General features: G+C 32.4%; 2 protein-coding genes across 3 annotated transcripts in view; one reads left to right on the top strand and one right to left on the bottom strand.

Moving 5' to 3' along the window:
- LOC149794593 (uncharacterized) overlaps nt 1-14,648 on the bottom strand; it is a 91,221-nt gene extending 76,573 nt beyond the window's left edge. Inside the window, exon 1 of the mRNA XM_089968883.1 lies at nt 14,243-14,648. The gene's annotated coding sequence lies outside the window, so the exon portion shown is untranslated. The remainder of the gene's footprint in view (nt 1-14,242) is intronic.
- A 133-nt stretch (nt 14,649-14,781) lies between these two features.
- The window catches only part of LOC149794592 (uncharacterized), a 72,946-nt gene continuing 64,340 nt past the window's right edge, over nt 14,782-23,387 (top strand). For both annotated transcript variants that reach the window (XM_089968878.1, XM_089968877.1), the window contains exons 1-2: nt 14,782-14,909; nt 19,441-19,612. In XM_089968878.1, coding sequence (XP_089825004.1) covers nt 19,519-19,612 — 94 coding nt within the window. In that variant the 5' untranslated portion in view covers nt 14,782-14,909; nt 19,441-19,518. The remainder of the gene's footprint in view (nt 14,910-19,440; nt 19,613-23,387) is intronic.

Below are 23,387 nucleotides of genomic sequence, written 5' to 3'. Positions count from 1 at the left end.
AAAAGCCCAAGAACCAGACGGACCAGTAGCAAACGTCATGCCGGACTACAATATTGAAAATCGAGTCAGAACCAAAACACCATGAGAACAACAGATAGAAGACAGAGAAGAAAAAGAAAGCAAAGAAGAAGAAAAAGACATCGACTTTCAAATTACCTTCTTACACAAGGTTCTTCCTTTGGATTATGAAGTTTTCTTTTGATTAAAGCTCTATCCACAAAATGCTGATCTGATCCTTCATTACCACCATCAAAATTCAAAACCGAGAAAAACAAAAACAGAACAAAAAAAAACCCCACAGTATATTGGGTGCCGGACACCCAGCTGATTCGTACCACTTAGAAATGTAAAAGTACACTACGTACACAAAATTCCAATATCATTAAAATAATAAAGGAATTATACAACTTAATGAAATTTGAAAATTGCACAGGTGGCTTACATGCTTGCAAAACTGGACTAAAATTTGATCATACGAGCTTCGTGTTCCAGGGCGTATCGACATCCAATGGCTTACTGTATCACCGGTGTGCCTTTCCTCTTTGCCTCGCCTAGACATATTCAAAATTCAAAAATTTGCACATAAAAACGGAGCTGTGGTGGCACCATACCCACAACTCCGACTAATTAAGAACCCTGACCTTCAGGACATAACCGGTCGCAAAAGCACCAGCTGCATAGGCGAACTAAATTTTATTATCCTATTGTTTGAGACAGCTTTTGAATTTGAATTAAATAAATATGTAACCTTGTTTGCTAGCTCTACCAGCAAGTTTCCCAATGTAGCTGTTGCCACCTACCCTACACAGCTACAACACAGACTCCACATCCTTTCTTTTACGGATATGTAATGGGTGTACTTTCTAATTTTATCACAAAAGAAATTAGTCAATTAAGAGTTTGTATATGCAAATCAGCTTTTTAAATCAGGAGTATCAGAATGTGTATGTATTGTAAATTAATATGTACTATTTGTCTTATATATTTTTTCATGTGAAACAATTATGTTTTTCATGTGAAAACAATTTTTCTTACCTGCAAAACATTCAAAAAACTTTTCTCTTATATTTATTCATGTACATGTACTGTTTAATAGATTTTGTGAATGCTGTATTGTGAGAACCAAAATCTGATACTGTCAGGTGTAAATTTGAATTACCTACCTTTTATACATTTGTGCTAATGACAAGCAATACATGACACTATCAAATGTAAATTTGAATTATCTACCTTTATACATTTGTGCTAATGACAAGCAATACATGACACTATCAAATGTAAATTTGAATTACCTACCTTTATACATTTGTGCTAATGACAAGCAATAAATGACACTATCAAATGTAAATTTGAATTATCTACCTTTATACATTTGTGCTAATGACAAGCAATAAATGACACTATCAAATGTAAATTTGAATTATCTACCTTTATACATTTGTGCTAATGACAAGCAATAAATGACACTATCAAATGTAAATTTGAATTATCTACCTTTATACATTTGTGCTAATGACAAGCAATACATGACACTATCAAATGTAAATTTGAATTATCTACCTTTATACATTTGTGACACCTTTAGTCATTAAACTTGTTAAGATTACATATCTGTGTACCACTCAAGACCACTGAATGTAGGTCACAGTGACATGTTTCCTTTGTTAAATGTACTGGTGAGGAGTGGGGCTGCACTATATATGCCTCTAAATGGCTTAGTTCAGTTCACTTTCCTGTAAACATTTAGAAACTCTGTAGCCATGTAAACAAATGTGTAAATGATCATTAGTGATATAAGATCTAATTATATTTCCACATGTCTGCTTAATAAGGGGATTGTTTAGTAGGATTTTCTGTTAATTCTTCTCTTAAAGTATTGCTAAGTTTTGCATCAAATTTGGCATTGCTGGGGAAAATTTACAGCTGATGAGAATTGGTTGATTATACGTTATTACAAATCAGGTTGAGCTTGCTAGTATAAAAAATCTTTAAACTATGTTATTTACCTTTGAAAAACATATTCATTATTGTTACCATTGATAAGTATCATTTTACTTCAATATAACACTATTTCAAATTTGTATGACACTCCACAGTTTCTAAGTTAGGGAAGATCCTACAATCTTGCTTGCATATCAAGGCAATATATGGAGTTGCATTATTGATAAGAATTCTCATTATTTACCTACACCTACATGTAGCAAAGATGTTTTACCTCAATTGAGAGATACATTAAACAAATACATTTCTTACAAACTAAATCCTGCCCTTATTTACAGGTAAATGACATACAGTAATTGAAACAATCCAAATAACTGAGGTATGGCATGGACATAGTCAATGGCTTACATACAAATAGCTGTTAGCTATAAGCCTGAATATTTATGGAAGGTCAAGGATGAGTTTGATTGAGTTCGATTAAGTGGCATTGTTTTGTTATTGCTTGCCATTTTATAAAGCTTTGTAAACACTGCTGTCTTAGTAATGATGTAATAAACATAATTTTGTTACATTTAAATATTACCTACTAATATACCTGTTAATATTAGAGTTTGTAATAATGTATTAAACAGTTATCTATTCAAAATTTGTGCTAATATACATCTCGTTATGTTAAATGCTAATCTTTGTGCATTCATATCATAGTAAAGAACAAAATTGTCATTACTCCTTTTTCTTTGCCAACTGTCCCATCCATAATGTGGGCCCTTACTATGAAGCCCTGCATTATAAAACTGTACCTTTAATAACACAGGTATAGGCATGTATCCATTAAATTTATTAAATTCTGTTTTATCACGAGTACCGGTACTTCACTTATTGCACATTATTTTACTTCTTGGCACACAATGTAACATGATTTCATATTATTATGTACTAAGTGCACATATTCTATTTTAATGGACTGACAGGACACAGGTTCGTTGCAAAGCCATTAATATAAGGTTCACTTACTTATACATGGTTGATTTATTGGACTCCCATTAATATTGTTAAACTCACATAAACAGTATAAACACTACCACAAATTGTGTTACAAAGAAACATGAAGAGTGTTAAAACTCTCATGAACTATGCTGAAACTCCCATCAACAGTGTTAAGATATTTAACTCCCATGAATGGTGTTAAAACACCCATGAACACTGTTAAAATGTTGGAACTCACAAGAACAGTGTTAAAATGTTAAGCTGCAATGAACAGTTTAAAACTCTTATGAAGAGAGTTAAAATATTGAAACTCACAAGGGCAGTATTAAAATGTTGGAAGTCATAAGGACAGTGTTAAAATGTTAAAATGTCATGAACAGTGTTAAAACTGATGTCAAAAGTGTTAAAATTCCAATGACCAGTGTTAAAAAGAGGTAGACCATTTTGCAAGGCAGTCACTTTTCTCAAATCATAGATATGTTTCATGATTCAAAATACAATGTCCATTTAACATGTCTTGTAGTTATTAACATATCTTGTAATGGCTGCCGAGGTGTGGATTTGGAATACCATTCCAGCATAATGATTAATAGGTCACTGTGCAGTGGGATGTGTTTTCTAAATGTTACTTTCAATGGTGTCTTTCTGGTAAGATTATATCTTGTGAACTATACACTGTAAATGCTATTCATCTATAGTTAGGCCAAAACAAATTTAGTATCTTATAAACATCACACTATAATACATTGTTTGCAAATCAACATCCTGCTTGGGTTAAATAGCTGTCTTTGTTGTCATCTTATAGTCTATGTTCTGTCAATTTGTTCAAGGCTATTTTAAAAATGTTTTAAAAACAAAACATAAAATGACAAGGTACTATTGTTAATGAATTCCCGATGGGGATACATTACACCAGAGGTTTCATTTTCATTTTAACAACTGGAAGGCATTTTATTGGCTCTGCATGATATTGTTAGTACCAAACATAGGACTTTTATGCTAAGCACAAATAAGGAATTTGTAATTAATTGTCAATTATCGAAATTTATCTTCACTTCACATTGCATGAAACTGCTTAAAAATAGTTCAAGTATCTGGGCAATAAAATGAAATGTATCATGCAGGACACCTTTTGCATCCAAGATTTGTGAAATATTTACCAGGAAGGTTTATGTTCTTAGCATTTAAAGCATGAATCTACATGAACTCTTACTGTCTTATAGAGTAATAAGCAATGGTTAATGTTACAGCATATTTTGTCCAATAGCTTCCTGTGGGTTGGTCTGTCTTCCTGCGAGTTTCTCAGGTTTTTCATCCACCAGATAAACAAATCTGTACATACAACTTAAAAATACTTGGCCCCTCTTTATTGAAGGATTACCTTGAAATACATCTCTTTTCAGACACTTTTCAAGCCTAAAGAATTAATATGGACAAGGATAATATGGCACACTATATAGACAGATTTTCAATCTCACCCATGATAGATGTGATAGCGGAATTCTGTTGTTGCCCTCATTCGTCACTCTGTAAGACTGTAATGACTTTTAGAGTCACTGTTGATGTAATATTTAACAATATTCTCAATTAAATGATTGTCCCTTTTAATAATTTCTTTCTTTAGACACAGATGATGTTGTAGTTTCTATTTTCATCATTACAACTTTGTAAAAATGTAGGTGATGAAATGATGTTACAAAGATTTTTGGAGGAAATATACAGACCAGGCATATTGTTTTATAATGACCTTAATTTGTTAGTGATGGAGTACACAAAATGAGTAATTTAATTTCCAATTTTTCATATGCTTTATTTTATCTCTGTTTACCTTACAATCAAATTTTATCAACGAGTGGTGTGATCTGTATCCTAATTCACTCTAGGCTTGCCTGCTAGTGTGGGTTTCTGCATCTCCAAGTAAACCTTTATTCTTTCTTTATTTAGCTCTGTCTGGACATAATTAAATTTGTGAGCCATATTTGTCATAACATCTCTAGGATTATTTGAATGTACATAGTTTACTGTATCTTTATTAAGACTAATAACTGCATCAAACTCCAGTCAAATTTAAATAATGTTTTAGATGCAAATTTTGAACATGGTTTATTTAATTCAGAGTTAAAATCAGTCAAATCATTATGTGGCATGTTTATCAATTTGTTTCCAAGCTTTAATTAATGCTGCCAATAATAACCTGTTAACATTCATATCTTTCCTGATATTGTTCAATTTATGCATTTTAAAGTTCTTGTTTCATAAGATTACAACACCCTTTGATGTTCTATACAAGAACTAAAAATATCATTCACAGTCCCATATTGTATAAGAAAAGATTTTCCTTATTTTGATTGGATATGAGTTTCTGTAATAAATATATCAAATTCATTTTTCTCTTTTAGGAAATTCAAAATATAATGCCATGTAAGGTGAGACCCTAAAACATGACAATTTGTTGATACTATTGAAATACACTCGTTTGTGGCCATTTTACTGTATACTGCAAAAATGTTCTAAGAAGTGTAATTATACTACATACAACTCAGTGGCCTAGTAATTACAGCATCTGCCTTGGATGCGGGGGGTTGCAGGTTTGAACCCTGGGTGAGTCTTACCAGAGACTTATAAAAATGGTAGTAACAGCTGCCTTGCTAGGTGCTCAGCATTAAGAGGTTAGTGTTAGGACTGGTTGGCCTAGTGTCAGGATAATGTGACCAGGTGGGACATAAATGCTACATGTCTGTGGCATGATGCCCCAGTGCTAGACATCACTATAAACTGCCACGCTGCAGACATCATAGTGATATGACTGAAAAATGATAAAGCTACATTGAAAATTCAAATCACACACATAATTGTAGTACGCTAGAACCAGTATTGAAAGAGCACCTCTTCTGCCAAAATATTATGGTCTCCCAAGACAGGAGGTGTCTCATACATATTCAATAAATGTGTGCATTGGGGGTATGGTCTCTCAAGACAGGTGGTCTTAATACTTAATAATAGTGGCCTTTCAATACAGGTGTTACAGTATAAAAATGATGGAATGTTCAAAATCAGTAAAATCTATCTATTATCTTATTTCAAAATATCTGATCATGGGTAATATATTAAAAACTTCTTGTGAGGGAGATATACCATTTTCATTGATAATGTAGACAGACTCCCCTCCCCAATAACACAAAAAAACAAACCAAATGTTGGTAGAGAGATAACTTAGTAAAGGAATAAATAACCAATAAGATGACAAGCTGCAATTTTTCTAGGTGAAAACTTTCCAAATTTAACATTTTTATACAGTTGTTTCTCTCCAATAAAACCACAAGTACCCCACTTGTAGCAAAAGATAATTTCATATAAAAAGGTTGTACTCATATGGGGGACAAATAGGAAAAAAATATACAATTTTTATGTTGGGCATGATGGTAATATAATGAGGGGAGCAACTCAAGAGAACGACATTTTATATACCAACATTATTGGTAAGGGTGACATAATCCATAGCATTCTCTCAATTAAAAAGAATGTTTTGCTTTCATCATATGGTATTTAAAATTCAGCAACAGATAGGCTACACGTGGTGGCCAGTATATTTGGTGGAGGAAGGACCTGGGAAGAACCACTGTCTTTGGGAAGCTACTGGCAAACTTCTCACACACTTGCAGGGGTTGAGCCTTGACTTGAACTCACATGGACAGAAGTGAGTTATTAAGTGATCTCTAAATGGTAGCACTGTAGACCACTGGCCACCATAAAACAGAAAATGAAGGAGAGTTTTGATTATGACAGTTTAGTTTTTCTGTTGGTTTTAATGGCACTTTTGACAAATTACTGGCCATTATCTTGCTGACGAAATTGGAGCTAACTGCTTTGTCAAGGATGTATCAAGTCAGTCAACCCCGGACTGGCCTGGGTGTGTATGAAACCTGTGAACCTTTTAGTCCAATACTGTAACAACTACATTACCACAGATCTCACTGTGCAAGCTGGAGATATGGCATTTTATTTCCATAGAAAGTTTGGGTCTTGACAAAAAATGCACATACATGTGTGTAAATATATATGCATATTTAAATGCTCTATTTAGAAAGAGAAAAGAAATTAAGCCATTGCTCCCTACAGCAAATACATGGCTTATATACACAATTTACTAAACAAAATAAAATGAGGGTAGGAAAGGATGAGAAGGTAGAAATAGGAATGTTAGAATCAATATTATGGAAAATGCAATTCAATGTTATCTTGAAATAATAATTTTATATTTTTCACAACATCATCTAAAGATTATTTTATATATCCTACACGGCAGTTGAAGATATATTTTTAAATAACTTTTCTAATGTCCACATGAAATTACCTTAACCCTAATTGAGATAAATAATTCAACAAAACGTTTAATGATATAAGGAAAAATATACTCTAGAATTAATTAAATTAACCCAAACAACCTGGTTATAGCTGACACTGTTGTATTGGAAAAATAATTATTTAGGATATAATGCATAATGTATAGGATGAGAACAATCCATATATATTTTAATATTTATATTTTGAATTCGGTACTATCAAGTTTAGAATGTGTCATTATGAATAATCAAGAACACAACAGTTACCAAAAGAACATGGCAGCAGACAAGATGATCTTCTACCATCACGTGTTTCCTTAAGTGCTGAGAATTTAGGTCATCTGATAAAACTTAATATTACATGTATAAAGGTTGACAATACAGATATATCCCAATATACATACATGCATGCATACATACATACATATATATATATGTATATACATTGTTATAAGCCAGTGGTCTTTACTTGACCGAGCGGTGTCAAACCCTGGTGCAATTCCTGCTAGTAGTCATAAGTTTACCCCAAATTTCCAAAGACTTCCATACAACTTCAGTTGTAAATTAGAAAGCCATTCTATACATACATTTTACTCTAATCAGTGCAAGACCATAGATCACCTATTCCCAAAAGCAAATGTTTGGAACACCATCACGTAATCGATTCAACAATACCGTTGTGTGCAATACCATTACTTCATGCTGCTGATTAATTATTAAATGCTATGAATTGTCCTTCAGAACTTCCCAAATGGACACTATTCCATCCAAGCAGACCACTCAAACTATGCATGATGGAAACCACACTGGACCATTATGAGTGTCAAGATGGTAGAAAACAATTTTTAAAATACGCTGTATGAAACAATTTCCAACTGGCAAGTCACTAGCAGGTCAATGACAATATAATACAGGAACCTTCCTGTGTACAATGAGGTTAGAGAATACGTTCATCAGAGAATAACAAGTCTCTTACGAACCTCCAAAACAAGTCAACCATGTCTTCAACCCCCAACTGGCGCCACACACATTGTCATCCACAGACCAATGCTAAACCTGACAATGACATCAATCAGCTGTTCACCACAAGTGCTAACTCTATAGGGACAGAAAGAAACAGTCTAACCTCTGCACAATCACACATAAAACTAACACCTTCCCTTATCAATTTAGCTCTGCTTCACTCACAGCACAAACCAAACAAATATAACTAATTTACCAAACTCTGGTTCCAAGCAGCAAATAACTTCTAAAACTGTTCTGATCTAACACTGCACATGATTAATTAAAAACAACTTATTCATAAGAACATAAAAAATAGACATCTGTCATCTTATAATCAACTCACTAGAATCACACTATTTACACCGCCGATAGGCGCAGATCAATTTGATTTTAACTGTGCATCTTTAGTATCTCAACCCGTTTGATGCTTTGTCTTATACCCAACCAGAATTAATAATCATGGGGAAACGATTATAACCCACCCTGAAAATTTATATTGCCACTTCTGTCGGCTAGGCAAATGTGCCCGATATCAAATTTTTATGTTTCCATACTGAACGCCTTGCTCTAAATGGCGTTTCAATATATAGCAGCAAAAGGGAACTTTTGTATGTTTTTCGAACTGGATCAGTGTTTCGCTTCTTCCTAATAGTCATGTACCTAAAAGACAGGCAATCCACTGAGAGCACATGCATTTTTGTTTTAAATGGGCACCATCACCTAGTACAATTTCAAGAGTCTGATTCTCAATGTCCATTTTGGAGAGTTTATTTCAATGCTTCCAAGCTATACATTTTATGGCCCTTTGCAAACAGCAGTACCAATGTACCCATTAATGTTTCCAATCAGGTGCAAATAAATGTTGAAACCACGTTATTGTTAGTGTTGTTATTATTATTGCCAAACATGTTATGGGGTTCCAGTAAATTCAGTATAAAGCTTATGAACTTAACACAATACAGTGGGGGTGTGTGTTGTCAAATACACATTCTTCTTTAGCGGTTTTTCTCAGTTAATTAATGATTATACAGCCAAATTCATGAACCGAGTATTCACAGGATTTCATGGCCAATAATTCTGATATTGTTTTTAGTTCATTCGAGCTTATTAGTGGGGGAAAATCAATCACTTGGCCCAGGTCTAGCTACCACATGTTGAAAAAATGTAACATGCTGCTTCTCACTAACTCTCTTGAATTTCTGCTCCCTCTGATATACACTCTTTCAGTATCAGCTTTGTATATATCCTAGATAAAATACTCAGTCTTGACTGGACATAAGCACTCAAATTAAACATATTACTTAAAAGCAAAAAAAATCTATCTACTTTTGCAAACTAAATGTCACAAAACCAAAATAAAAATTTTAAAGGTGCTCTATCAATAATATTTATTTTTTAAAATTTTATAGGACACGTCTTTCTTCCCAAATTTGCAAATGAATAGTCTGCGCTAAACAAAATAAAAACCATATCACTTACAACACTATCACAGAACTATTCAAAACTCCCACTTGTTTTGCCTCTGGAAATTTTCTTGTTACAAGCCAGGGTTCTTTACTTGACTGAATGGTGTCCAACCCCAGCATGATTCCTGCTAGATGTCATACGTTTACCCCAAATTTCCAAAGACTTCCATACAACTTCAGTTGTAAATTAGAAAGCCCAACATGTCCATTCTATACATAAATTATACTCCAATCAATGCAAGGCCACAGATATCACAACCTGCTAAATATCTACCAACCGTACATCTGCACGGTTTCTCTTCATCAGGTTTCCATACTGCCAGCAGTTCATGCTGTAGAAACTATACAAATCCATGGTTTCCAGGCACATTTTGCCAGTATAAGTGCATCACATTTGCCACCATGGCGACGTAAATGGTATCTGCCAAGTCCCTTCTTATTTATTCCTTTGTGCAATTTACTGGTTTCCTACCGTAAATACTGTCACTACAGTCACACAACCAATGTACACCACTAGATTTTATTTCTTACCATATATATATATATATATATATATATATATATATATATATATATATATATATATATATATATATACTGAAAATACCTTAATTAGTCTAGAAGCAATCAAAAGTTTTAAAAGCTACACTATGTAATTTAAAGTTCTATGCAAAAATTTCTGACTTTTGTAGCCATAGGGTTTAGAAATGAATATGTATGCAAATCTTTGTTATAAAATTACACTAAACAATATAAATATACATGTAGAGAAACATGCATACTAAAATACACTAAACAAAAATTTTTTAATTTTCACACTACTTGGCATTAAATTCACAATAAATTTGGTATTTATACTTATTTTGGATGCAGGTAGAAAATGTATTAAGTCAGACATGGAGTAAGTCAGACATGGAGACAAATATTTGATATTTTTTAGTTGGGAATATAATTCATACAATTATTTTCTTACACGCTTGAAAAACAGTTCTTGGTGTTAAAATACTGGAGGTAAACATTTCAAACTGAGGCAATGTGGTTCAATGTTGACAGCAACAGCAACCTTTTTGTTACACAAAAGTATCAAAAATGGAATTATAGTTTGTAAGCAATAATTAGTCTGCTAGTTTTTACTCATTTTCAGCAATTTATTCACATGTAAATAATTCCTTACAATTTGAGAGTATTAAAAAGGCCATTAAGAATAGACACATTGCAAATTACTATTAAAAAACCCTATTAAAGAATAGTTAAATGTTTTGTGTTTGTGAGATTAGGATTTTTAACATAGCTTAAAAAAAATTCAGTTTTATCACTATGATGTCTGTAGTACAGCTGTTTATAGTGAAGTCCAGCACTTGGGCATCATGCTGCAGACATACAGCAATATGTCCCACCCAGTCCCATTATCTTGACACCTGGCTGACCAGTCCTAACACTAACTTCTTATTGCTGAGTACCTAACGAGACAACTATTAGTGCCATTTTTATGTCTTTGATATGAATTGGCTGTGGTTCAAACCTGCAACCTCCCTCATCCAAGGTGGGCATTCTAACCACTAGGCCACTGGAGTGGATGGTTAAATGATTTGAAATTTGAGATGTTAAATAATATTCCACCATAACAGTTCAATTACAATGATTCACACAAAATGAAATAGGATGTTGATCTATTTATTAATTCCTAAGTGAAACCCAAAGGCTCAAATTAAAGTTATAAACTCAACGAGAATCTTTATCAGAAAAACAACTGTTTTTATGTATGTGCATTAAAAATATTTAACTTAAATGGTTTCAGCTCAAAGTTTTCATAGAATATTACACACAAATATTATTTCATACAAATGAAAATTAGACAAGATAAATTTTGTGTGTTTTTATAGACAATCAGCTGAATCAATTATCCATTTATTGCAGGAAACCCATTTGTAATTTATTCAATTAGTACTCTATTCATGAGTAATGGAACTGTAACAGACTTTATCACATGGATTTCAAATGATGATACAGGATGAGACAGGGTCATTATATATCTATAATACTTTTATGTGCTTTCCATCTATTACTGACTTTCATCCAATCAAATTTGAGCAGCAGGATTCTCCATGGGATTTTGAAAGTTGCAGTCCAGGATGCATTCCTTGAAAACGTTTTGCTTTACAAGTAGGAGCCCCAATAAAGATACATTTTTTCTCTTGCAATAATTCAGAACAATGTGCATGTCACCAATACAAGAAGTCATCAGATTGGTAACGCTCATTCAGTGTGAAAAATTTAGTATTGTTATGAAACTCTAAGACAATTAAGAACAGTGATAACTATGATGCTTACTGATGTTATTAGAATAACAATTCTCAATATCTTTTTTATTCTTTTATTTTATGTTCAGCTAAAAAGAATCAAGGAAGAAATTAGTTTATTTGCAATATTAATGTTTTTAATTATCTTAATTCCACTTAAAAAATCGATAAAGCTGCCAAGAAATGGAGATAGTCACATTTTCATCGTTTAGTTTTTAAGCAAAACAGTATACTACATTCATTTTTTTATAAACAAGATTCAACAAAAATTCACCGCAGCAGCTGGTTTAGGTTCATAATCTTTAAGGTCTGACCTTTCTCCATCACTCTCATCAACGTTGTTATAGTATTCTGTTTTGAACATCCACAACCATTCGTCTTGACATATGTGATGAGTGTGTGTGTGTGTGTGTGTATGTGTATATGTGTGATTTGGGTTTTTAACGTAGCTTTAATAATTTTCAGTCACATTGCTACAATGTTTGCAGTGTGGCAGTTTATAGTGATGTCTAGTACTGGGGCATCATGCCGCAGATATGTAGCATGATGTCCCACCCGGTCACATTATCCTGACACCAGACCAACCAGTCCTAACACTAACCTCTTAATACTGAGCACCTAGCGAGGCAGCTGTTAGTACCATTTTTTAAAGTCTTTGGTATGACTAGGCCGGGTTTTGAACCTGCCACCTCCCACATCCGAGGTGGGTGCTCTAACCACTAGGCAACTATGTGACGAGAAATCTTGCATATAAAACCAAAATATTTAGCTAAAATGGACTTAATCTACAGCCTTTCACTTAGCATCAAGAAATTATTTAAAACTGCCATTGGAAAGGTACACATTATAATCATTCGAAATCAGAAAGAAGCACATGACACTGCCAAACAAATTATTTTATGACAATTTATGATGATTAACATGGGAGCACAAATTCATATGACATACAAGTTCCAAAATTTTGGCAATATTTTTTCTAAATATTGTATATAATAAAATACAAAATGTTCCATACACTACAGAAGACTAAAATATAAAGTGTGCTGAGTGTTACTTATCAAAATAAAACATCAAAGAACACATATGTAGTTAGTTTTCTAATCAAATGGTAAGCACCAAGAATCAATTTATATGGGTCTAAATATCCTGTTAAAATTTGGTCTATGCAGCTTTACCTAATCCTGTTACAATCTCCTTTCACTCTGATGGATAGCCCACACACTATAAGACTGATACACACTTTGCTGAAATAGATCAAATAAGAAAGAAAGTTGCCAACAAAAACTAATTGTGTAACTATGACTACCCCATGTACATGTCTTATGTCTGTTGTACTCCATCTCTAAGTATAAATGTATGTTGTACTCCATGTAAATGTCTAGATGTCTGTTGTACTCCATGTATATGTCTAATGTCTATTTTACTCAATGTATGTCTAAATGTATGTTGTACCCCACGTATATCTAATGTATGACTAGGCTGTTGTTATTTTCATGCATACAAAATTAAAAGCATGTGTTTATCGTGTGGATTTCAGCATCATGGAGAAATCTGAATAGGTTATAAATTTATCTAATTTATGTCTAAAAACACCAGTTCTTTTTAAATATCTTTGAATCTGGATTGTATATAAATAGTGGTCCAAAAACGCCTTACTAAAATGCATTTGTAACAAGTGTGTGTAGACCATCCACAGCTTAAATCAATCTTGTTGTTTCCCATTATGGTCAATTATGTCATAATTTTAATAATATCTAGCAGAGAGACACTTGTTAGGCCTTAGCTACAATACTGCAGCCTTCAATGACATCAGACTCAATGACATCAGACTAGTTGACATGAGAGGAAGATGACAAATATCATACTTGTTGGTTTAGAGACAAATAACAGTATAAAACCTAGCAATAATCTGTCTACATCAGCCATGGGGTAAAGTATCCAAGTATGAGGACAAGTACTTTTACTAGAATATGAATGAGCTCGGACTTGTCTCAGCAGTACAAATTCACGAAAATCGCACATTTCAGAGCCTGTAACTTCTGTTTGGTACAACACAGAAAAGTCAACGATGGCTTGATGAATAGAAAAATATCTCAGGAGTAAATCAAGCCATATAGTATGGTCGTGTGCCTTTAAAGACGGAAATAGCAGAAGGAAATCGAGGGTCATGAGTGGAAAGAAGTATTTGGAAGTTACGTACCTTCTCTGTTATATAGCATGATAGAGAGGGTCCTATGTCAGAACGGGTCATGGGGGTAGTCTAAGGTATTTTTGTCACTCTGTATGATTTTATTCCTTCAGATTATTTTTTCTCTCTCTCTCAACATCATGCTCGTGTCGAGCACCTGTGTATTTAGGCCATTATCTGCGTGTATTTTGGCGATTGTCTGTATGCATTTTGGCGACAGTTCACCGCGAGTAATCCGACATTGATGCCCGGAAGTGAAATGTGTGATTCATGCAAACTGTTTATTCTTTTCTTAACCTAACCATTAACTATTTTGTCTAAAAACTTCAGGCTAAACCATGAAAAGAACTGCACAGAAGTTCATCGTTTAAGTTACTTTGAATTAACATGATTTGTTAGATTTTGACACTGTAGTTTTTCGGATAGCGTTTAATCTCTACATTATTTCAACAATAAGCGTCTGCGTGCGTATTAAGCCTTTACGTGATATAAATAAATTTGAATAACGTCGCAAAATAATCCCAGTGCAGTATACTTTCGTTTCTTAGATGGTATGGAAACGGAGCTTAAAACATTTTGCAGATGATTTAGATTTTTGTAACGACATTTGTGCTCAGTTCAAGTTGAACGACTCAAATATGCAGTATAATAAGTTCATGTGTTTTAGAATTAGTAAATGGTGGGCAAATTTATATTTAATTTTAGTGATCGTTCTTCTGCCTTATTCTTGGCAAAAACAGCGTCTCAGCTTGCTTTTAGTCACAAACTGCTTTTGGCTTTAATTTTTTCACTCTAATTTAAAGTAACATTTATATCATTCAGAGCATCATAATGTGTTTTTTTTTTTTAGTTACCTAAATACTAAATTCACTTTTAATTAGTGCCTTCTTAAAACGCTTTGCTTGATTGTATTTTTAAACTATGTGCTATGTAATTGACCATTTGTGTGTGTGTGTGTGTGTGTGTGTGTGTGTATATATATATATATATATATATATATATATATATATATATATATATAATGCTGTGTTAGTATGCCCAGAAAATCATGTTTGATATAATGCCTTAATGCCTTTTTTATTAATTTATTTGCTTTTTCAATGTTCCCCATACAAAGATAGCCATGGGTTGGGGAGCCGGACCCATGGACTACTTTATAATTCCTGTTTTCTATATATGTCTTGTTTTCTGTATAAAGGCTTCAGACTGCTAGAATTTGAGCTATTAAAATGGGGAAAAGTACAAAAAGAAAAGAAGATAGCCTGAAGAAAGAAAGTAAAATGTAAGAAAGAAAAGAAATGGAAATGTAGAGCAGAAGTGATTAACAAACAGGAATATTGTAAGAGTATAAGTATATAATAGGTAATATAAATCTTATCTAGTTTTAGATTATATGTACAAAAATATAACCAAGAAATAATTCAAGATTGTAGTTGCATCAACTCATTTTCATAAGTAAACAAAACATTTCAAACAACTGTCTGTACTGTATGACTAAATTAATAAATGTGTGCAGTTTCAAAACATTCCAGTTTATAGTTCCATTTTGGCTAATTCCATCCCACAAATGTTGTATTTTGTTTTAAAAATATGTTAAAAAAAGGTAGGGATGGAGGTTTTCTTTCATGGTACATATTATATATGTCTTTTAGATATCAGAAATATAAAATTAATTACATTGATTACATTGCCTGCTTCAAACATACTGACAATTATTCCTGTACATGAAAAGGTACTGCAGGAAATTAGTGTTGTTTCTAATCTACTGGCTTAAATCATTTCAAAATTGATTTACAGTTGCACAGTCCGAAAAAAGATGAATTAATGTTTCAGGTGAATCCATACAAAAGGAACATTTATTATTATTTGCTATTCCATTTGTTTCTAGAAATATGTTTGTTGCAAGAACTCTGTAAAGTAATTTCAACTGAGATCAAATTAGATTAGAATCTTTTGTAGTTGTACATGCTAAGGCAAAATATCTCGTCCAATCCAATTGGTTTGGTAGATTAAGTTTTGTTTTCCATTTAAGTACAGCCTTAGTTTCTAATAATTTCTGTGTCTTTCATGAAGATACAATCCATTTTTCTCCAATCTTTCTTAGTTCAAGGAGAGGTAAGGTATTTTTTGGAATCTAAGGTTTTTGCAAAGTTTCTGGTTGGGATTTGATAGATAATCTATTCAGAACTCCTGCATAATATAGAAAGTTAGTGCCAATATTATGCATTTCATTCACTTTTTGCCACGAAAGGGATTGTCCATTATTCTAGACAATATTGCTTTTAAATAGTATTCCTTTTGGTGGACTTTGTTTTTCTAAAGGTAAAGACCCTCCTACCTTAATATAATAGTATTCCTTTTGGCAGACTTTGTTTTTCTAAAGGTAAAGACCCTCCTACCTTAATATAATAGTATTCCTTTTGGTGGACTTTGTTTTTCTAAAGGTAAAGACTCTCCTACCTTAATATAATAGTATTCCTTTTGGCGGACTTTGTTTTTCTAAAGGTAAAGACCCTCCTACCTTAATATAATAGTATTCCTTTTGGCAGACTTTGTTTTTCTAAAGGTAAAGACCCCCCTACCTTAATATAATAGTATTCCTTTTGGTGGACTTTGTTTTTCTAAAGGTAAAGACCCTCCTACCTTAATATTATAGTATTCCTTTTGGCGGACTTTGTTTTTCTAAAGGTAAAGACCCTCCTACCTTAATGTAATAGTATTCCTTTTGGTGGACTTTGTTTTTCTAAAGGTAAAGACCCTCCTACCTTAATATTATAGTATTCCTTTTGGCGGACTTTGTTTCTCTAAAGGTAAAGACCCTCCTACCTTAATGTAATAGTATTCCTTTTGGCGGACTTTGTTTTTCTAAAGGTAAAGACCCTCCTACCTTAATGTAATAGTATTCCTTTTGGCGGACTTTGTTTTTCTAAAGGTAAAGACCCTCCTACCTTAATATAATAGCATTCCTTTTGACAGACTTTGTTTTTCTAAAGGTAAAGACCCTCCTACCTTAATATAATAGCATTCCTTTTGACAGACTTTGTTTTTCTAAAGGTAAAGACCCTCCTACCTTAATATAATAGCATTCCTTTTGACAGACCTTGTTTTTCTAAAGGTAAAGACCCTCCTACCTTAATCTAATAGCATTCCTTTTGGTGGACTTTGTTTTTCTAAAGGTAAAGACCCTCCTACCTTAATGTAATAGTATTCCTTTTGGCAGACTTTGTTTTTCTAAAGGTAAAGACCCTCCTACCTGAATGTAATAGTATTCCTTTTGGTGGACTTTGTTTTTCTAAAGGTAAAGACCCTCCTACCTTAATGTAATAGTATTCCTTTTGGCGGACTTTGTTTTTCTAAAGGTAAAGACCCTCCTACCTTAATGTAATAGTATTCCTTAATGTAATACATGTAGTATTCCTTTTGGCGGACTTTGTTTTTCTAAAGGTAAAGACCCTCCTACCTTAATATAATAGTATTCCTTTTGGCAGACTTTGTTTTTCTAAAGGTAAAGACCCTCCTACCTTAATATAATAGTATTCCTTTTGGTGGACTTTGTTTTTCTAAAGGTAAAGACCCTCCTACCTTCATATTTTCATTATACGTTATGGCTTCAGTAAGAAAATCTGAGAAAGTCTTTTGGAATAAACTTTTTTGGAGTATTTTGGTTATAAGAAAGAAAAACATCCTTCCAAAATATATTATCAATATCTTATTATTCTTTTAATGTCTTTATTTTATTTTATCTTTATAGTTTATGTTGAATTATTTTAAATCATGCTGAATATAAATAGTGAATCATTCTCTGTGATGACTTCAAGGAAAACAATGCCAAATTGAATGCATATCTACACACCTGCAGTTGTTCAACATGTCAGTTAGTTTCTTTACTTCTTTGTGTTCTTTGATTCACAGATGTATGTACTGTATGTGTGTGGCATTCTGGTTCAAAATATTCAAATACAGGGTGCTCTTTCATTATTTTGATTCATTTATTCCCTGTTTCATTGTAAGGAACTATGCTACTTTGTAGGCATTATTTTTTGCATGAATTTCAAAAGATTTCTTATCAGCATAAGAAATTGCTTGCCTTATTTGCATAGCACAGCATCTGTCAAAAACTGTTAATTGACCCAGGTTAAATTCCTGTTAATTAAAAGTAGTTCTACAACAATATAAGATGTCCAGCCTGATATGTATGTTGCTTGGGTGCACATTTTATTGAACAGAATGCCATACATGTGTTTGTTAAGTCAAAAGACAAAAAAAAGAAAGAATCTGTTTCTAAAATTTTAGTCTGCAGATGGTAGTATGATCCTAAGCCTTTTGACAATTTACTGAAAAATAGCTTCTCTCTAATGCGATATTATGAAGCTGACAATTTAATGCAAAGATGTAATAAATTTAATGAGCTTATACATTTTCATTTTTCTTTCTATCCTTTTGAATGTGAAGGACTCATGAATTTATGCCAGGGACTTGTAGAAAAAGGATTGTAACTCCAGTGTTTCGAGAATAAATAGTCCAAGACTTCTCATCCAGAAACTATACTGAGAGTCTGTAAATGTTTACAAGCAGTAATTACACAAAGCCATTTACCTGTTGCACCCTTAGTTACAGTTCACTTCATGTCAGTTTCTAAGTACATCTGGTAGAGTTATGAACCTTTGTCACAAAGTTTGTATTCATCTTTGTGGTACGTATGACACCATCATGACCGAAATTTCATATTTCAAGCAAAGGTTGTTGGAATCATTGTATTATATTGATTCTATATGTATGGGCATCCTATTAGTTTTTATCAAAACAATCATCATCATATCAGTTTTTTAAATAAAACTTCATAATGTTTACAGAGTTAGTTTATCTTATTTATAAATTAATATATTGCCAATATCTTTCTGCTAAGGCTGTTTCTTTAATATAACTAAAATTGGAGCATATTTCCTCACATACAAAATCACTTCCTGCCAATCACTTTTACAGCACAAAAAACAGTTCATTTGAGTGACTTATTTTACTTCAGTTATTACATTTCATTTACTTTTTATGCATTTCAATCAATAGCATTATTTAGTATATTCTTATCAATATTGAATGTTGTGACAATATATTATAAATTTTCATCATTCCATCTTTCTCCACTTTTGATCTTCTGATGGCTACATCAGTATCATGGATACTTTGATATTTATATATTTTCTGTATTACAGAAATTAAAACGAAGTAAATTTATCAAAGGGTCAAATCGTGGTGTTAACATGCAGCCTTATCAATGACCTGTGTACAGAATGCTGTCTATTATGATGGTCACAGAGCTACTTTTTCTATTTGCTTTCCTGCTTTCTCCGTTATCATCAAGTTTTGGATACGGTGAATCACTAGGTAGAATTTTGCTATTTTATGCTGTGTAGATGTAATTCTTTTTCACCTATTGTTGATCAGTCCTCAGCACTAATCTGAGAGAAACATGATTTTAAACAATGTAGCAAATAATAATAGTGTTTGAAACATAGTAATTTATGATAATTTGATGACAGGTTGGCTTCAGAAGAATAAAGTTACTTGGCACACACATATATATATATATATATATATATATATATATATATATATATATATATATATATATATATATATGCATGCCTCCCCTCAATTTCTTTTTTTCTATATTTTTATTTTTATGGAAATATGTTTTAAAAACTCACAACATCTCTGCACTATTCTATTCCCAGCATGATGTTCAACATTTTGCTTCTTAATTAAGTAATGTAGATATGATACACAACTGCCTGTGGATACAAATTGACTGGATTTATTCCTGTTATGATGGTCGAAGACAAATATATGATAGAGATGCAGAAAATATAAACATTTAAAACTGTGTACAATCGATTAACTTAAACTTACAGAATACATTTTATAGTAAGCAGATGCATTGGATAAATTATACAGTCTATTAAATGTTTACAATATGTACTGATATAATTAATTGTTGAAACAGTTTGTGCTTTAAATATATTTGAATGGTACTCCTGACTTTTAAATTACCACACTAAATAATGGTGGATGATTACTGTTTTATTTGGGCACTGCATCTAGAAGCACCTTTTTCTGTCAACATCTGACAAGATATTACATTATTTATTCTCTGAAAAATGTCTTGACACTCTCCACCAAATTATCACACTGAACTGAAAAATATCCCACCTGGTATATCATCATCAACACTTGCCTTACATATATATATATATAATTGGACAGCCATTACATCTGAATGGTGTACCCATTAAACCAATTGTGTATATTCATTTTGTCTCAGCATTTTAGAAGATCATGACCAATATCCCATGGTTTTCTGTCAGTAATGTTTGATATTTCTACTCCAAAGGAAATATGTATTTTTAGATAACTACTTTATTACGACAAAACATAATTTTGAATTTGAATTTGAAATTATCTGTGTGTATAACTTGCACTTTATGATTTGAAATTGACTATGTGTAGAACTTGCACTTTATAATTTGAAATTGACTATGTGTAGAACTTGCACTTTATGATTTGAAATTGACTGTGTGTATAACTTGTACTTTATGGTTTGAAATTGACTGTGTGTATAACTTGCACTTTATGGTTTGAAATTGACTGTGTGTATAATTTGCACTTTATGATTTGACATTGACTGTGTGTATAACTTGCACTTTATGATTTGAAATTGACTGTGTGTATAACTTGTACTTTATGATTTGAAATTGACTGTGTGTATAACTTGCACTTTATGATTTGAAATTGACCGTGTGTATAATTTGCACTTTATGATTTGACATTGTGTGTATAACTTGCACTTTATGATTTGAAATTGACTGTGTGTATAACTTGCACTTTATGATTTGAAATTGACTGTGTGTAATGAACTTGTACTTTATGATTTGAAATTGACTGTATGTATAACTTGCACTTTATGATTTGAAATTGACTGTGTGTATAACTTGCACTTTATGATTTGAAATTGACTGTGTGTAATGAACTTGTACTTTATGATTTGACATTGACTGTGTGTATAACATGCACTTTATGATTTGAAATTGACTGTGTGTATAACTTGCACTTTATGATTTGAAATTGACTGTGTGTATAACTTGCACTTTATGATTTGACATTGACTGTGTGCATAATTTGCACTTTATGATTTGACATTGACTGTGTGTATAACATTCATTTTATGATTTGAAATTGACTGTGTATAATTTGCACTTTATGATTTGAAATTGACTGTGTGTATAATTTGCACTTTATGATTTGACACTGACTGTGTGTATAACATGCACTTTATGATTTGACATTGATTGTGTGTATAACATGCACTTTATGATTTGACATTGACTGTGTGTATAACTTGCACTTTATGATTTGACATTGACTGTGTGTATAATTTGCACTTTATGATTTGTAAGAACCAGATCAAGCTACACACATTTTATCTTGCATGCATAAATGTCATAAATGCTGTTGTTCTTGTTTTGGTTGTTCCTCTCTCTTGTTGTTGTGTAACCACAGCAACAGAGCCAGAATTGGAGGGTTAGAGAAACATATGCTTTATTGAAAAATGACATTTATCCTTTCTCTGATTTGAATGAAAGAATTCAGTCTTGTTTCCAATCCAGCTTGCTCATATGTAAACCTATGGCTAACGGGAATTTTTAGGGATAAACTGCAGTTAGGGAATTTGAATCTACTTCTGGGTATGTACATGGGATTAAGTAAAATAGGAACAGATCAGTAATACTTCAAAATAGGAAAAATAATTGCTTTCTGGGGATTTATGTGTGTGTGGTCAGTAATGTATTATTTTATGAAATATGTTCAAGCATTGGTTATGCCCAGTAAAATGATTATTAGTCAGTTTGGATTTCACTTATTAATTATGACCAAAATGCTTTTTCTTCAGCTTTTGATACTGACATAAATATTTCCAATTTTGAAAGACATCATGTGCACTGATTTGCTGATTAATACATGATCAGTTATTGATAGCCTAATATAAATTGATAATGATTAGGCCAAATAAAAATGTTTTATTCTGTTACTCAACTGAACCTATATTTTCCTGATGAATCTTACATCTATTTTTTGAAATTATATGGGGAGGGGGACAAAAATTAACAATGGGATGTAACTACAGTCAGTGTTATATTCAGGGCCTGAATGATGCATGTTTGCTAGTTTATGTTTCATTTAAATCTGTCCAGACCCCTGAAATAAACAACAGAAAAGCCCAATAAAAAACCCATCCAACTCACCCTAAAAGATTATACTAAATTATCATCCCTAATTGTTTACTTCAGTGTATCCAGAACCAAATAAATTTTTTTATTTGCCTTGTAGTAAATAATGTATTATTTGTGAAACATAATCTATTCATTGAGTGAATTAAGATGTGATTATGATGGTGAGGATAAAAATCAACTTTTTCCATGGCCTGTTGATGGTATTTGACTGGTACACTGTATATTTTTTGGAGATGGACTGCTTATAGTAAAATGACATCTCAAGGACCTGTCTGTTTATAGCATTCTTACTTTTGAAGGTCTGCTTGTTTCTACAATAGGTCTGACTTCAGCATTATTGCAACTTGTCCTGAGTTTATATAGTTTTATCTATATCTTTTTTTGTTATTATTATTATTATTAATTATTATTATTATTATTATTATTATTATTATTATTATTATTTAGTAGTATCCATCTCATGATACCATACATTTGCACTGTAAAACTGGCTTTTATAAAAGGGGTCCTCTCTTGAAGAGTAAAGAATGGAAGAATGCGCTACTTTGATACTGGCCAATGTGGCCTCTGGTCATTGGGTGGCCTCTCAAGAATGGGACCTTATTAGTATTATTATTACCCCACCCACTTAAAAAAAAAGGTTTGGGGTTATGGTGAAACCCTTGTCTGTCTGTCTGTTATTACATATTCTTCTGAAAATATGGCTAGAATTTTACTAAATTTTGTTGTAATGTTGTCCATATGGTAACTATGGTAACCATCTGTGCAAGAGGTGCTGTCCATGCCTACCAACCCTAGAGTTGGGGGATGGAGGGAAAGATCAAAGGTTATATATGCAAAAATTGCAATTATAAGAACTTGGCAAGTATTTT

The sequence above is a fragment of the Sinohyriopsis cumingii genome, chromosome 8 (genome assembly GCF_028554795.1).
Source record: "Sinohyriopsis cumingii isolate HCF-2022 chromosome 8, ASM2855479v2, whole genome shotgun sequence".
Lineage (NCBI taxonomy): Eukaryota > Metazoa > Mollusca > Bivalvia > Unionida > Unionidae > Sinohyriopsis > Sinohyriopsis cumingii.
This window is presented reverse-complemented; position numbering and strand designations above follow the sequence as displayed.